This window comes from Chelmon rostratus, chromosome 13, assembly GCF_017976325.1.
Source record: "Chelmon rostratus isolate fCheRos1 chromosome 13, fCheRos1.pri, whole genome shotgun sequence".
Lineage (NCBI taxonomy): Eukaryota > Metazoa > Chordata > Actinopteri > Chaetodontiformes > Chaetodontidae > Chelmon > Chelmon rostratus.
This window is the reverse complement of record NC_055670.1, coordinates 10076425-10092916: the sequence shown is the minus strand read 5'-3', so window position 1 is coordinate 10092916 and position 16492 is coordinate 10076425. Positions and strand designations below refer to the sequence as shown.

At 39.1% G+C, this 16492-nt stretch overlaps 1 protein-coding gene across 2 annotated transcripts; it reads right to left on the bottom strand.

Annotated features, from left to right (window-relative positions):
• Window positions 1-760: 760 nt before the first annotated feature.
• ankrd10b (ankyrin repeat domain 10b) lies at window positions 761-15928 on the bottom strand. 2 transcript variants are annotated; one of them, XM_041950376.1, is made up of 6 exons: window positions 15571-15928; window positions 14288-14440; window positions 13136-13227; window positions 4362-4627; window positions 3620-3727; window positions 761-1355 (listed from the first exon to the last, which is right to left on the bottom strand). In XM_041950376.1, the coding sequence occupies exons 1-6, from the start codon at window positions 15766-15768 to the stop codon at window positions 1129-1131; spliced, it is 1044 nt and encodes a 347-aa protein (XP_041806310.1). In that variant the 5' UTR covers window positions 15769-15928; the 3' UTR covers window positions 761-1128. The 2 variants fall into 2 exon arrangements, with proteins under 2 accessions (XP_041806310.1, XP_041806311.1); XM_041950377.1 differs by having other exon boundaries at window positions 761-1349.
• Window positions 15929-16492: the final 564 nt, after the last annotated feature.

Genomic DNA, 16492 nt, shown 5'->3' with positions numbered 1-16492 from the left:
TAAGTTGTTTTATTTAACAGCATGTTTTGTCTCCCCAATTTCTCATTGAGATCGTCATGCGTCACAGGGCGTGGTCATAATGACGTGCTGTTTGTGTATCGTAGCGATGATGAAGGTCGCTCCTGGTGACAGGTGACTGTTGGCAGAAGACGAGGGGAGAAGAGGAAGGCCACTACACACATTGTAAAATAGAGTGTGTATTAAGAGAAACGGGAGGAAATAGAAACGAGAAGCTAGTAACAACCGCACTAACAATAGGAGTTACAAGATTCAACGGGACTATTAACGTAAGGAAGGGGCCAACTGGACTTGGTGAACATTTTCAAGTACCAGAAACCAGTACAACGCATACTTGTTAACAGCATTAAATCCACCTCAGAAAGACACGATATGATGGAGATAGTAAAAAGATCAGTGCTAACAAGAGCTCCATACTGGAGTGTGGCAGAGGTGGACAAGGCAGGAAGCATCTGGTCAGCTTTTAAGAGGACAGGATAGATAGATAGATTGATAGGAAATATCTGACAATCCAGACACTGTAGGAGTTAACTCACTCCACAAGACGACAGTAATGCAACACCAGGGATGCAAGCTGTCCTTAAACTCAAAAGACCGTGGTGACTGTGGGCAGAGTGGATAGCCCTGTCCTCTCCATTTACAGCAGTATTGTGGATAAATAATTATAAATATAAAATACATTATAAATGCAAAAAAGCTTTGGCTTTTCTTTTGTAAATTATGGCGTAACATAGGATGTACTTTGCATTGTTTATTATTAACATCAAATAGGAGGCAACACCCCACCTCTAGATGAGACAAACAAAATTTAAGTATTGGCAGTGGTTCAGTACATATGCTTTAGTGTATTAGAACAAGGCTATGTACAGCTTAATCAAACTTGAATAATAAGCTAAACAATCACTTTCTTTAACAACAGAAACAAACAATCAACTTTATCAGTTACAAATTTCAATCCATCCTCAACAATGGGCCTGCCCTTTTAAACAACAAATAATCATTTCAATGAATAACAGGACCACTCAATGGCTTTAAGGCAAATTAATGCTTGCTTAGGCTTATATGAGATTCAGGCAAAAAGGACGGCCTGACAACTAGATCCTTTCTACTTTAGGATCCATGGTAAAGAAGCATGGTGTTGAAGAAGGCATGGTCATACAACTGCTCTGCTTTCACAGACTTCAGGTGCTCCACCTGGCTGCCTGCAGTGCTGTTGTTCTCAGGTGAGTCGCTGTAGATGAGCTGGCTGACTTCTGCCGCTGGGTCACACCCAAATGGAAGATGTGGTTGATCATGACCATTTGAGGAAAATTCCTCACAGTGTCTCTCACCTGCCACTGGAAATGAGACAAATAGTCAAAGGGCACACACATAATTCATTTAGTCACAATTTTCCTGCATTTATAAATACAACAAGAGAGGCAGAATACTGAATTATTTTGTTTTGCACAACTATTAAAAAGGGGGCTGGAGATGAGGGGCAAACTAAAAAGTTTAGAAGGCTTTACATGACCGCATTTCAACACACGCATTACTCACAAAAAGTGGATCAATAAATTGCAAAATACATTCTAGAGCCTTGTGTAATCCCACAAGTTTGACCCGAGGCCCTGTTAAGTGGATCAAATACTGAACTGTGGTTGCTGTAACTTACAGTTCGTGCAGTTTGACACACTGACCCAGTTTCTGACTCCACCGTGGTATTTAAGCTAATGCGTCAAGTCAAGCAAATCTTAAATCTTCCAGACGTGATGGCATGCCATAATGCAAAAACCTACATAACATGCAGAGGTGATTTATATAAGGGAAATTTAATCCAGTAAAATTCTTTACAACCGTTCAACTAAAATTTAGTTCAAAGGCCAACAAAAATGCCATAGGGATGGGATTTAACAGATGCATGGCAATACATCAAGAAAACAAGAAGTCCACCACAATCACATTTATAAAATTTATCAACATTTAATGATTTCACACAATCAAGTACAAAGCTAAACCTGCTCAGTACCAAGCATTGCACGCTCCAAGTTGAATGACTATACACTCTGACCTTCTGGCATGTAAAGCAAAATACAAACAAACCACCTGTAACATGAAATAGTACTACAAAATACAGAAAGAAAAAAAATTCCCTTACTGGTATCTATAAAAGTTGAAAATAATGTACATCGAGTAATTGTTCAGCTCTCAAGTAAAGCTCAAGAAATAAGGCTTTTTGCAAGTTCATGCAAACTTTCTTGAGCAAAACTGGTTACTCATAACTGATTGTAAAATGGCCAGTTACCAATTCCAAAATCAGACTGGGTATTATTATGTAACACACAGATGTGCAAGCCCAGCTAGTTGCCTAAAAAACTGCTAACATACACAGTAAACATTCACCATGCTTGAGAATCTATAAGCACACAGCCAAATGAACGCAAGGGAAAAAACAGGAATAACCAAATTCCAAGCCCATGAACCACTACGTCCTAGTACATGACATCTGCAAACTAGAAAAAGGCTGCACACCTTAATCATCTATACTTTAGGAGCTACATTCATGTTGGGATATACTTTGGCATGAGGTCAGTCTTGAATGCAAAACAGCATCAGCAAATATGTGGTAGCATTTAATTCTGGGAGCTATTTCCTGACTGTACATTAAAGAATCATTTTTACGTGTCATCATCAAACATTATTTAAAATCAAAGAATATTTGATTTAATTTCTGAAACTCATCTGGGAGAAAAACATGTGCCTCAAAAAAACATTGAACTGTAAAGGAATATCACACTTTTCCTAACCTGTTTGGGATGAGCATGTATCAGCTTTACCCATTCTATACTGAAATACACTGATGTTCCCAGCACAAGGCCAATAGTTACATCTTTATGTGGCCAATGCATTTGCCCATTTTCCTATTATGCAACGAAGCATTATTTGACAAGCAATAATTAAGAATAATGTTAGACGTCATCAAGACTTATTTTTCCAATCAACCAATATGACCTACATTTGCAGTGGCGGCCCCACAATGTCAAGGGAATGCCAATCATTTTGCCTTATCTAGGATGTTGCTGTATAATTGTGCAAAACAAAACTTATCCTTTTCTCATAAACATAAGAAATTCAGAATTACGCAACGATTATCTGTATAATTGGACGGATGCATTAAATATAACTATATAACAAAGAAATTGCAATACTTTTATCCATCCGAGGATAATCAGGTACATGGAAAAGTAGAAAAGCGCACACACTACTATTCATCTCTCAAGTGTAGCTTACCATCAGACCAAAACAGATCTATTCCTTTAAGCATGTATTATGCCAAAAAAAAAAAAAATTCAACAACAAAAAACATAGCCAGATGATACCAAAAAGACACAAATGAGAACATTAGCGTTTGCCACCACACGCACACAAGCCCTCTACAGGTAGGCATAGGAGTTGGTGCAACGACAAGGGGTCTGCATTGACGCCACAGTGATGACCTCCAGCTCTTTAGTTGCAGGGCTCGACCTGCCCTGTCCCCCTTGGTCCTCACACTGATCCATGGGCCCTGGCCCTTGTGGTGGTGCAAACCCATTCAGCTCAAATGCAAAGGGTCCTGGCCCACCTGAGGTTACAGTCGCTGCCAACTCCATGTTCATGCTTTCCATCTGGGCCTCTCCAGCACCACCCAGTGGCCCATTCCCGTTCAGCAATTCTGGTGACATGCCCAAACCTAAGAGAAAGACATGCATCCAAAAATAAAACTGGGAATGGCATTTAAAAATAAATTTATTTTTAACTTCAAACATGACAGGAACATTAGGCCATCATGTAAAGCTCCAATTGGATCTCTTGCTGCTCCTGCAGCGATTTTGAAGGCATTTCTACCTTTTTCCCACTGGCTGAAAAAAAAAAAAGATTTTTTTAACACCATTTTAAGTCCAAGCTCCAAAAATCCCATTTCCAAGTTTCTTGTCATCCACTCTTGGGTAACTATGGTTCTGAACTCCACACTACACAGTTAAATGGATACTTTGTTTTAATAAAGCTCTTACAGTTGATGTCTGATGCTAAAATAAAATACAGTGTGTGAAGTTTGGTTTTATTAGTACAGACTGGATTTTGTTTGAAGTCTACATTTTATATCTGCCTACTTTCATCATATGAGGTCACACACACAGATCCCACATGGGGCAGTCTTGTCTGTGCTCAAAAATGCAGCGAATTTGGCTTATTGTTGCATAATTTTGTCCAGAATATCTGCAGTCTAAGATAATATTAAACGTTCAAGCTGGAAGGAACCTGGAAAAGAAAAAAGGTATACCTAAAAATAACTCAAGGCAGGTTTGATCAGCTCAGTGTCCTACCGTTAGGTCTAGCCTTCTTCACTGGGTTTGCTTCCATGCCATCGAACGACCTCTTTCTGTTGGGCACGCCATTCAAGAAGCTGCGTCCCTGGATGGTGGGGTGAGCGTGGCCCCCATTCTGGGTCACGCCATTCAGAAAAACCCCGTTATGGGACTGAGCCATGTTTTGCTGGAAGTTCTGGGCATTGGAGAGAATCTCAGCGCACTCCTGGAATCCCTGGGCGTGGGCCAGGTCAGCAGCAGTCAGCCCACTGGCATTCCTCATACTGCACAACGGGAAGAAGCAGTGTTAGAGACACTCACTGTACGTTTGAGTTACACAAACAAAGAACAAACAAAAACAAGACAAGCCCAAGCGCTCACACACAGGCACACACACACACACAGACTCATTAAGCAAGTATTCGCACACACAGACAGACATACAGATGTATAGAAATAGCCTGTACTGCTCTACCCTCTCACATCCTCTTCGTCATCCTCATGAGAGATGACGACTGATCCTTTTGGATCATTTGCATTTTCCATAGAACTTAAATCTTGACAGTTTCCAAATAATTAAGGAAACATGTATGCTGCAAAAGGACATGATTAGGACAGCTGAAGGTATGCACTGGTGTATTTAAATGAGAACCTGAAATGATGAGTAAGATATTTCGATAAATGATCCGCTGAATTCAAAAGAGACTTGCAGGTGATGTGAAGAGCTTCGTCTTGTCTGCAGGACAAATGCGACATCAAGGAGGATTTTGGAAAGAAAGAAAGGCTGCCATCATCTCACATTTCCATCAGTGATACTGCTCAAAGATTTCTGCAATGCCTGCATCCAGATTGCAGCCAATGATGTAGCCATGTGACAAATTTAAGCAAAGAGAAAACCTGGACTGGTGCACTGTATGTGTGTTAAGTGGGAAGCTAAAATGGAAAATATTAGATTGTAAAATTATTCTCAAGACGATCCAGAAGTTCATCATCCAAAGGAAGCCAGGATGTGGGAGAGTGTTATCTTCAGGCAGATTCAGTAGTCGCAAAGAAGAATGAAACAAGGACAAACTGCAACCTTCAAACGATGGAAATCCACACATCTTCATCTAGTCTTCGTCTTGTTTTCAAGAAAGATCAACAAGAGAATGAAAGAATGAGGAAACAGCTGTGCTACTCTAAGAGAAGTTTGTAGGGCCATTCTTTAATCAAAATCTTTGCACTACGTTCAGAGGTGTTACTCATATCCAGTTGCAGCAGGTATAACAGGACTTTTTGAGTGCAATAATGAATGAGCAAACAGCGCTGTCTCATAGCTTTTCAATTTTTAGACTTGCACATGGCACCTGAGTATGGAAGCAATTTCACTGGAAAAAATATCCATGACAGATAATCCCTCTTTTCAATGCAATTAATTAATACTATGTAAGAATACACTCTTATCTGTATGTTGCTGCTGCAGTTATTTAGTAAATAAATTGACAGATATAACACGGTCAATTTTCTCATGCCAAAGTGAAATTTACGTGCAGGAACACATATCTGACAGTCTACCTCTAACAAATAGGGGCCTTTTGGCTTAATGATGAGAATTTCTCTCCTTTCATTGGCCAGTTACAAAACAATACTGCACTTGTTCTGTGTCTAAATGTCATCTCACTGCAAAATGAGTTCTCGGAGCAAACAGCCACGTCTTTGTCAGAGAACTGGGACTCTGGCTCACATCCAAGCTTGTACTTACTAATAAAAAAGTGACAGGAAAAATGGAAACTTCACCATCTGCAGCCTATTTTATAGACATATCAACAAACCAGAGAATAGGTAATGTCCATTTTAAGATGGCATACTTGGTGGCTGCTTTAGGAGATGTTTGATTAAACAGTAGGTTTTGTTCTAGCTTACTTACTGCCGTTGCTTCTACTTAACAGTTTAGTTGAAACCAAGTGACATTGACTTCCACACAATGAGGCGGAATTTTAAGCAGACAGCTACTGTTTGGTCACTCATTTTGTTTAGAAACTGTTCTTTCTCTGCATTTTTATCTAAACAGTTGTGCAAAAAGAAACATTTCAAGAGCTAGTGCACATGAAAAACATTTTATAAAGAATTTAACATTGAAAAAAAAAAAATTAAATCACACAATAACTTGTTGCACATTACCCGTCCCCTTCAAAATTAACGCTTCCAAAGGATTATTCCAAGAAATTACATTTATATCAAAAACAATTTTGAGGTAAGGTAGATGGCTTGATCTCACTCTAAGGAACAGAGATTCTACCATTTAAAGGGTTTTAACTCAACAATTCATTACTCTTCAAAAACGTTCTCTCTGAACAGAATAAGTGAGCCAATTAGTATGGACTAGAGAGGCGCCAATGAATCGAAACATTCATTGGCGCCTCTCCAGTGCAAAATAAATTTAATGCATGCAAAATAAATTTCAAGGAATTGTCTTACCCTTTAAGCAATAATCAGATATTGTTAACTACACTTATTGTAAATATGTCCATTTTAAAAGCTACAAAAATTAGTTGTCGTACTTGTTGTCCAGAGAAGGTCCAGTGGTTAAGTCTGCAGTCTCTGGAGCCACATGTGTGCTGACCTCAGCTCAAATCCCAACAAATCTTCCCATCTCCTGAACTTTGGCTTCCACTCAGTTTTTCAACACTTAAAAAAAAAAACTCAATACTAAGAGTGGCTGCAAAGTCCACTTTCTCATTTTATGGAGTAAAAGATCTTGTTTTTATTGACAAAACAGTCAAGGAAACTCCCAGCCTTATTTTAAGGTTTGACCAAAAAGAATCCAGGTGGGTTTCAAGTGCTGTGGCATTACAACAGCATTCAGGAATGCACAAAAACACAATCTGATATAGATTTTTTTTTTTCGCAATACACTTAACCTCCATTATTTCTTCTTCCTTCTTGGACTATTGGATGACCTCCTTGATAACTGAAAAGCCTGTAATTCCTTTACAATATCCTAAAAACAGTATTCCTTTAGTGAGACCTGACATCTACAGTAAGCACTGATCCAAAAAATGGATAACAGAGTGCACTGGTTAACCCAGGTTTGACAAGGAATTTTAAAAAGGAAGCGTTAATTCTTTGTAAATGCCTGGTATGCTTTGCTTTTCCGTCCTAAGCACACAATATGTATCTTTTCTATCTATCGTCTAACCTTCCAGCCTATTATCATGCTACATGTTGACATGGGACTCACGTGATTAAACCTGTCCATATAAAGGGCTCCTATGGTTAGTTCACATAATCAAAAACAAATCATAAAATGAAAACAAAAGACTAGATACAGGAACAATTATGGATAATAAGCAAAGCATGCAGGTCTAAAACTTTAGTTTTGATTCATAGAAACCTAGCATTAAAACCAATCACCGCAAGAAATACCTCAACAGTTTGCCAGTGTGTAGATAGGAAGCGATAGTGAGAACACTCAATGCCACAACAGTGCGGCTATCCCAGGGAACGGGGCAGACTCAGCAGTGTCTATTCTCCCCCTTTCTAGGATTACTTGAAAAAACCAAGTCATTTCCAATTCAATGGCTGCAAAACATTAAGACGTACGGTTCTGTTTCTGTTAACAGTATAGAAAACTTTTTTTTGTAACTTATTGTCACTTTCATAAAGGAAAAGGTGACAAAGATTAGATGTCAAAACAGACTATGATATTGTATAGGGTTAATACTATGACATACAAAATGAAACATTTCTGTGTAGAAGATAAAATATTTGGTACAGTGAAATGACAGTGAATAACCATTGCAACAGGATGATTGTTAGCATTACACAGTTCAGTACATGATGCTATGCAAATCTAACCCATCTCACTCAGCTGCTCTAAGCCTCTGTCTCTGCACTACTCTCATCACTGGCAGCCTCTAAACACTTTCCTTCCTGCTGCTAGCTTGCTAATGGACCTCCTGAACACTTTGAGGCTCATGACAAATGATAAAAACCTCTTTTTAATGGTGAAACTTGGATTTTAGGGTGATAGAAATGCTCATTTATTTTTATCACATTTTTTAAATATCTCCGATTGTTTTAACCCATCTAAGATTATTTTTACAGTTGGACACAAGTTATCCTGTGAGGGAGCTGGAGATAGCACTTCACAAGAATCTTGCCACGCTTCAAATTATACGCTTGTGGCCAAACCACACTCCTATGAGGAACTACTTTAGGTGTGACGACAGCGAGTGAAGAGACTGTTCGTTTGATAACAACGATGGTAAAGAGGTTAGAGTAGATGCTGCTATAGCATTGGTTATGTCAGAACTGGAGAGTATTTATTCATTGAATGAGCAAAGAACTGCACTAAAGGTTTTTCACATTGGAAAAGATGTTTGTGTCCACCCTTTTTCCTAAATAGCTTTGGTTTAAAATGCACAAGGTAAAGTTAAGGAAATTTTGTCCCATTGAATTGCATGGATATTTAAAGTGTGTTTCATTTGAACTATGAACATTGTTTATTCACCGTATTTTGTCATATTAGGATTAAACGGAGAGATGATAAAAAGTAGGCAAAGGAGTCCAGTATCTTCATTAAGAGGAAGTCTTCTTCACAAGACTGTTCCGGTCTTAATGAACTAAAACCATTCAGATGTAGTAGTTTCCCAAAGGAAAATTCTTCTCACTTTGTAATTGGACAAAGATAAGCATCACACTTCCCTCTTCGGTCATTCAAATAGATTTATCCCTTCGTCTGGACCAAGGCTCTGCAGCGCAAGCAAGTGCAAGCAGAAATTCCTGTGTGTGAATATGTCAATATAAAATACAGATATCAGTGTGAGGGGTTGGTGGTTTGGGTCTCAGGAAATAGGAAAATGTACCTAACTGTGATACCGTGGTAGTTTCATCTGAACTCATACACAATTCTACGTAGCCAACGATTCATGAAAATGTATAAAAGCCTGTCTGAGGGAGAAAGCCTTAGTACATATTTTGGACTACGAAATGCATCGAAATACTTTTAACTCAAACCCAGTCAACCATCAGGAGCTGTTGGGTGATCCCTAATCTGTGGCTAATTCAGCAGCCGTTCAGCAAACTGAGTGTGTTCAAAGAGTGGTAGGGGCAGATGGTAAGAGAGGTCACTAAACTGCAGTTCCGCCTAATAAATCAGAGATGGATTCATTTAGTACAGTTTCTCCTCACATCTCTTGTTTTCTTCTCCAACAAGCAAAAAGGCTGACACCACTAGAGCAAAGAAGAGTGGGGAAAGTCACTGCTGCGAAGTGCAAACAGTTAGGCCATTTATGAATACAGACTGATTATTTCCTCTTGTGAAGGCACGGGCCAGCTGTTGCAATCAGATGCAATGCAGCCGGTTTTACTGTAGACTGTTCATTGTTGTCTTCATTTTGTTACAGACGGCAATGTGCAGGCACTTCTTAGAGCTGTGACAGTGGGGAGCTTAAAGCTGTCTTCAAACGCAAAAGAAACAAACTATCAGAGATTTTGGGGAGAAGATTGAGACCATGCAGGATTGAAGGAAATATTCATGACGGCTGTACTGGTTTATTACATACATTGCTGATTTGCTGAAATTGTATTGCACAGAAATTAAAAAATGCGTTATAGCTGAAAAGGTCATTTTACAGCCAATTGACTACCTACAAAATTTTCTGCATTTCTTTTGCACTTATGCTACTATTAAAAAAAAAAAAGAAAGTTACAACAAACTGCATGTCACACTACCAATAATATATTAACTTATTTTTATGCATATAAACGTAAATGTGTTCAATTCAGTGTCCTATGAGTGTCTACGGTATATTTATTGACTCTTTTATATGCACTCATAAAGATTATTTGGCTTTTGCCAGTTTTAGGCTTTGCATAATGCTTTTTCTTAGCTCGACCCTGCATTGTTATTATTAATAAGCAAATGTAAGAGAAAAGTTTTGACGTTATTTTGACAGACATCTGACATCAACTTAATTTTGGAGTTAGTGTAAAGTTATTTTGTCATGAGCCTCATTCCCCCCTAGTGTGCCTTAGTTCCCTCCCAGTTGTGTCCCACTACATTTCTGGGTCATAAGTAAAAAAACAAACAAAAACAAAACAAAACTTGATAATTAACTAAACTAAATGCAATATCTGTGATCTGCAGGGGGAAAAAAAATCACATATCATTTTCATCATAAACATTACTCATCGGCTGATAACCAAATGCACATTACAAGACTTGAGCAAAAAATGAAGCATTTATAAAACATATCTGCATGGATTTAATTTGTTGAAACAGCCAAATCAACCAGGGGTATAATATACCGTGGAAAACAAAGGATCAACTAAAGGTATAAAGCAAATCACTTTGGTTTACAGTCTCATTCATAAAAATCAATGTGTCGCAGCTGTTCTACCTTCATAAAATGTATAACATTTTGCTATTGCTTTAGTTTCTGTTTGCATTTTATGTCACTGGGGCCATGTAGTTAAAAAGAAACCTCCAAGACGAGAATATTAAATATTCTATGATATTATGATTTTGAAATCTGGGGCAACTGGAGGCCCAAATCAGCATAACTACTAATAAAATTTAATTCAATGATGTTAAATACAAATGCCTTCTCTCCTCATTCTAACGAGTGCCTCATATATAGTACCAATGTTTCACTTTGGTATATTTGATTAACTTCGTCCACTGCCATTTGCTGAGCTCAGTTGACCAGTTTTTCTGATGAAAGGATACAAACGTACAAAAGCTATACACAAACTCCTCATCTATAAACTCCCTGGTTGTTTTGGGGTCTCTGGACATCAATGGTATCAGAGGAAAAGGCATAGAGCTTGTTGCAAAAAATGAAACTGCAAGTAAAACAGTTAAGACGAGAAAGAAAAACTGGCAAATACATCATTCTAATAAGGGAATCTTTAATTTAAATATGCTCAAATGTTCAGTGTTAGCATCATAGATATTCAATATTCTGCTTCAAATGCCAATTAGTGTGCACATGTTTCTCTAGCCAAACATGAGCAGATTTATGAAACTATGATAAATTAAATAACAGCTTCAAAAAGCAAAGTTTGCATTCTTATAAAATAAGATTCTGACAGCAGGTAAATTAAGTGCCAAGCCCACTGGGCCAACTGGCTTATATGACCTTCAGGAAATAAATCTGTTGAGGTGTGCAAAGCAAAACAAAAAGAGTAGCACAGTCATCTGTAATTGTTTTATCTCCCAACAGGTTTTACATCTAAAGCTAAAAGACAGGAAAGATGGGTTGTGTCTCTTTTCCTTTTGTCCATGCTTCAGGTACAGCAACAGTAACAGAATGTAGTCTTAACAGCTGCTAAGTAAGAAGGTGTGACTAAGCCTTACCACAGTTCATTTATGCACTTCCAGAAATACCACTAAAAACAAGATGGTCTGGGCTGGTTTCATTCATAATGTAAAATGTATTATCTTACAATCTATTTTGTTATTGTTATCCAGTCAATATCAAGAGCATTATTTGTACCCCTTAAAACAAATGACACCAATCGAAATTATGTCAGCAAAAAGTGTCGTTAAAATTTGACCTTGCAGTTCTTACACAGTCTCCTAAAAATGTGAAGTATGCAACCACATATGTATGATCTATGTGTTTTCATTTTATGCAACAAAAAATATAGCCATTTCATACTGACAGTAAAAGGGCTCCAAAAAAGAGGTAATGTGCATTTGGTCATCTAGTCAAGCTGTGTATGTATGACACTAACCAAAACAAATGTTAACAAAGAAAACCACAGTCTAGACTTAACAAACATCATGCAATATGGCCTACTCGGCTAAGAACAGTTCATCAATCTTTACATTAAGTTGTCCTCCTGTGTGTGGAATAATTGTGGTGGATTTACAAAACTGTTAAAAACAATTATTAATGTACTAGATCTACTTTTACTGAAATGCAGCTCTTCCATAAATCACAAGGGTAATATAAAATTGTCTGCTGAATGTAAATGAAAGGTGCTTAGAAATAATTCTGTATGAACCCAATAGATCTTTGCGAAGATATTACACACAGAGGGCAACTTAATGCGAATTGTTGCAATGATAAACAACAATTTCAAGGATTAACAAAGTGTGTCACATTTTCAAGGGAGCACCACCAATTCTATTAATTTAACAACGCATCTCAGGATCAAACGATTCCTGAAGGGGTTAAAGACACATTGCGGATTTTGTCTTAGTTTCAAACTAGTAAAAATCAATTCTTTAGTTATAATTCCTTGACTTTTAATTAGCTGCGCAACCATTCGTTAATAGCAGCTGGAGTAAGAGATATAAATGTTTGACAATTCTTTGGCCTACAATTTTACACCAGAATTGAACACAAATTAGCAATACAAAGTGGTGTTTTATTGTTTGGATCTTTGAAATACGGTTTCTGTGCTTGGTTTGATCTACTCTGTGCTGTGCTCAAATTTTAAACAACGTGTCCAGCACTGTTTACAGTTAGACGTAGTATACAACCTAAAGTGATTTAGTGTTCAGTTGTCATTTTATAGAGCAGCTTCCTTCTGTGTTATGTGCAGGACAGCCATGATAAAAATAAAAGGTCCAAAATTACTTGAAAGGTCTTATATTTACATGTTTCAAAAATTTATATTTCCATATTCCAATGTTTAGACTGGTAAAGTAATGCTGGTAATGCATTGTGGAAATCGCTCTCAAATTGTATCACTGCTTCGCTTTGATTTTGGTGATGATCCCTTGCAAAGGTGTAACTGAGATGTTGAATAGTACTGAGGAAAAGAAATGCAGACACAGATCTGATCACAGGACTTACTCAGCTTTCGCTCCCTGAATCAAGAGAGCGTTGATGCACTCCAGACTGCCCGCACGAGCAGCCTTGTGGATGGGCGTCTCACCCACATAGTCCTGAGTGATGACAAAAGACTGCAGTTACACACAGAATAGCGTGATTGTTCGATAGAGGTTTCATATACTAAACTTTGAATCAAATACACCCTCTCTACTTTCCTCCTTCTACAACTCCAAGGTTAATAAACAGACAGTAGGAATGATAAATGAGGTGCAGCTCTGCAGGGCACAGCCTGAACTTTTCACCCAGACTTCACCACCGCCCACACACATTTACAGTTACACATTGAGAAGAACGCAGATTGGCGAGAGAGAGAGAGACAGAGAGAGAGAGGAGAAAAAAAACAGTGTCTTCAACCACAATGTAATGTGGGCTGTGCTCAAATACTGAGCTATTCTGCTGTCCAACACCAGTAGTGTAAAAATATTATGAAGATCAGGGAGGGAAGATCAAAAATCCTAGAGTACCCTCCAGCTGTTTATTTCAACATATGCTGGGCAAATTGAAAGGCAATTTTTAGAAATGTGTTTCATGATGACGACTATATGTTACGTCATTGTGACCTACTAATCTGACTTTTCCCAGCAGTGCAGCGGAGCATAAAATATAGCCCCAGTGCATGAAAATACACAAAGAGGAGAAGACGTGACAATTACATTATGAGAGGAAATGCACTAGCAGAAAATGTGATGGATAAACATAATCTGAATAGAAGCCAGGTCCTCTGCCTGATTTAGTACATAGCACACTGCAAGGGTCTTGACCTGATTTTAGAGTGATCCTCCTTGATGGGATCAGTCTGAGCTCAACCTCTCACACTGTTCCACTCTTTCCACTCACGCATGTGTACCTCTGCCCATATAGATTTTTTTTCTTATTAACATAAAAGTGATCTGTTAAATGTTCAGTCACATAATGTGCTGATTTCCTTGTAGCATAATTGATACACTTTATGAAAGATCACATTTTAATACGTCTCTCCAGGAAATGTCAACAAGGAAAATCACTGTAAACTTACTGAACAAGTTGTGTGATTTTCAAAGCGTTAAACTGAAGTGTTTAATTCCCTTTTGTACAGTGTGCAGGCATGCGCTGTGTGTCCATCTGATGTCGTACCTGTCTGTTAATATCTGCACCAGCTTGGAGTAGCCATAACAAGCACTCAGGGTGGCCCCCAAATGCAGCAATGTGAGTTGGCGTCTGTGCAAACCTGGAGGTCACTGCATTCACACCACAGCCCACCTGAACCAGACGCATCACACACTCCAACTGTGACGAGACAAGGGCAACACATAGAAGTCAGATTACAAAGGTGGGTGCAGTGATTCATTCATTGCTTTTTTTTTAAGGTAGGCACTGGGCAGGTATAAACAAGTATAGTACAGTAGCTGGTTAGAGGAAAAATGCTATACTTCTGCGCTCTGTCCTCATAGCTCTAGCTGTAGGCATGCATCCAATTCATGTGCAAACTACGTTGCTTTGGCTGTCCTTCTCCAAGTGTAACACAAGCACGTGTGAGTTTAGGAGAGGTCAACACACAGCTTTACAGCTGCTACCAACGGTTATGTTCATTTCTGATTGAACGACAGCTCATTTCCTCGATTAATCGATTAGTTGGTTGGCCTTTAAAACGACAGAAAAATGTGAAAAATGTCAACCCACACCCAAACCAACTACTCGCTTCTTTAAAAAGCTGGCAATGAATTTGATAGTAGTCAACTCATAAGGTGAATCGTTTTAGTTCTACACAGCTCGTCGAAAACGAGTCATTGACGTCGAAATTTGACTGAGAAGTTCTTTTTGAATCAGCCACACATTTTAAATATGGTGGTTTAACGTTAGAATAGCGTACAGAAGTAAATGAAAATTGCTGGGCATTACTAGTTTTGTGCCCATATATCGCACTCTTGTAAATTGTTTTAACGCGTGTCCGGCGATGTCAGAAAAGCCATGTTTGTCAAAGTTAAACGTCGGTTTAGCTAACTAACGTCAATGTTTCTCGTCACGTTTAAGCTTCTCTGTCAGCGTCTCATCTAACGGCCATTAAGTTAATGTGAGAATTGTTCCCGCTCAACGTAACGCTCGGTTTTTTTGTCACACAAAACCTCGTTTATACGCACAAGGCGCCGAAAATGTAATGGAGACTGGTACAGTTTACGAAAAAATCCGTTCGCTAGGAAGCAGTGTGAATTAAACGTTTACAGCCCATTGTCTGCCTCCAGTTAACGATGGCTGCGTTTGGGCTCATCATCCGCTAACGCTAACAGTTACGGCAAACATCAGGAAATGGCCGAGACGAGGCTAATGTCGGAGAGCGCTGGCGCTCGTCCTGGACACAGCTTTGCCAAAATTCTCACTGGCAGAAACCCGGTCCGTCAAACGCTCAGCAAGCGAGCTACCTTTCCGAAATGAGCGCCCCAGTGTATGGGCGTCCAGCCGTAAAAGGTGTCCTCCACCGTGAGGTCAGCCGGGCTTGAGGTGCACTGAAGAAGGGAGCACAAGGCACCGACATCTCCATCCCTGCATGCCCGATGGAGCGGGAAGCGGCTGTTTAAGACCTCCTCACTCGAGAATCCAGACTCCACTCCCACCGACATTGTAGCAAAACGGTGCAAAATGATAAATAATAGCCAACTAGTGAAGAAGACACAACGAAATGACGAGCTGTTGTTTTCTTGTGGTCGCTGATGGGGTGCCCGTGGATCAGGACACACGCCACCCGGACTGCTGTGTCTTTCTTTCTGCCTGACAACACAAAGCAGGCGTCGGAGAGCACGCGCCAGAGTGAAACTTGAGAAACGCGAGCACGCTGCAAACTGCGGACTGGAGTCCACGTTCCTGAACGTCGATCCTCTTCTTTGAGCTTTAACGACAGCCGGCATCCTCAGTGTCACACTGCTGCCACCTACTGGAGAGAGTGAACTCCTACAATGAATCCTGTCCTATACTAAACTAACCTCCTCTGTCTAGTCTTCTCCTACCACACCCCGAAATGCCCCATAATCCTGCTACTGTTAGCCTTAATCTTTTAATTTCTTACATCATGATGGTTCTCTCTAACAAGCTAACTAACAAGCACATGTTCTACAGTTTCTGGTGCCTGACAATGTTCACAAAGACCGGGTTTGTATAATGTGAAGAGTACCCGTGTGCTTTGAATTGAATGTTTTCCACTCACAGTGCTGTCTCCACTCTTTATTAATATTCATCCATACAATGCTCTTTCCCTTTGCTTTCTGACTCTTGTTGCCCGTCTGGTGAATTTTGTGGGTCGTAATAGCCTTTTTGCATGAAGTTTTAAAGATGCATTTAGGTTTTTTA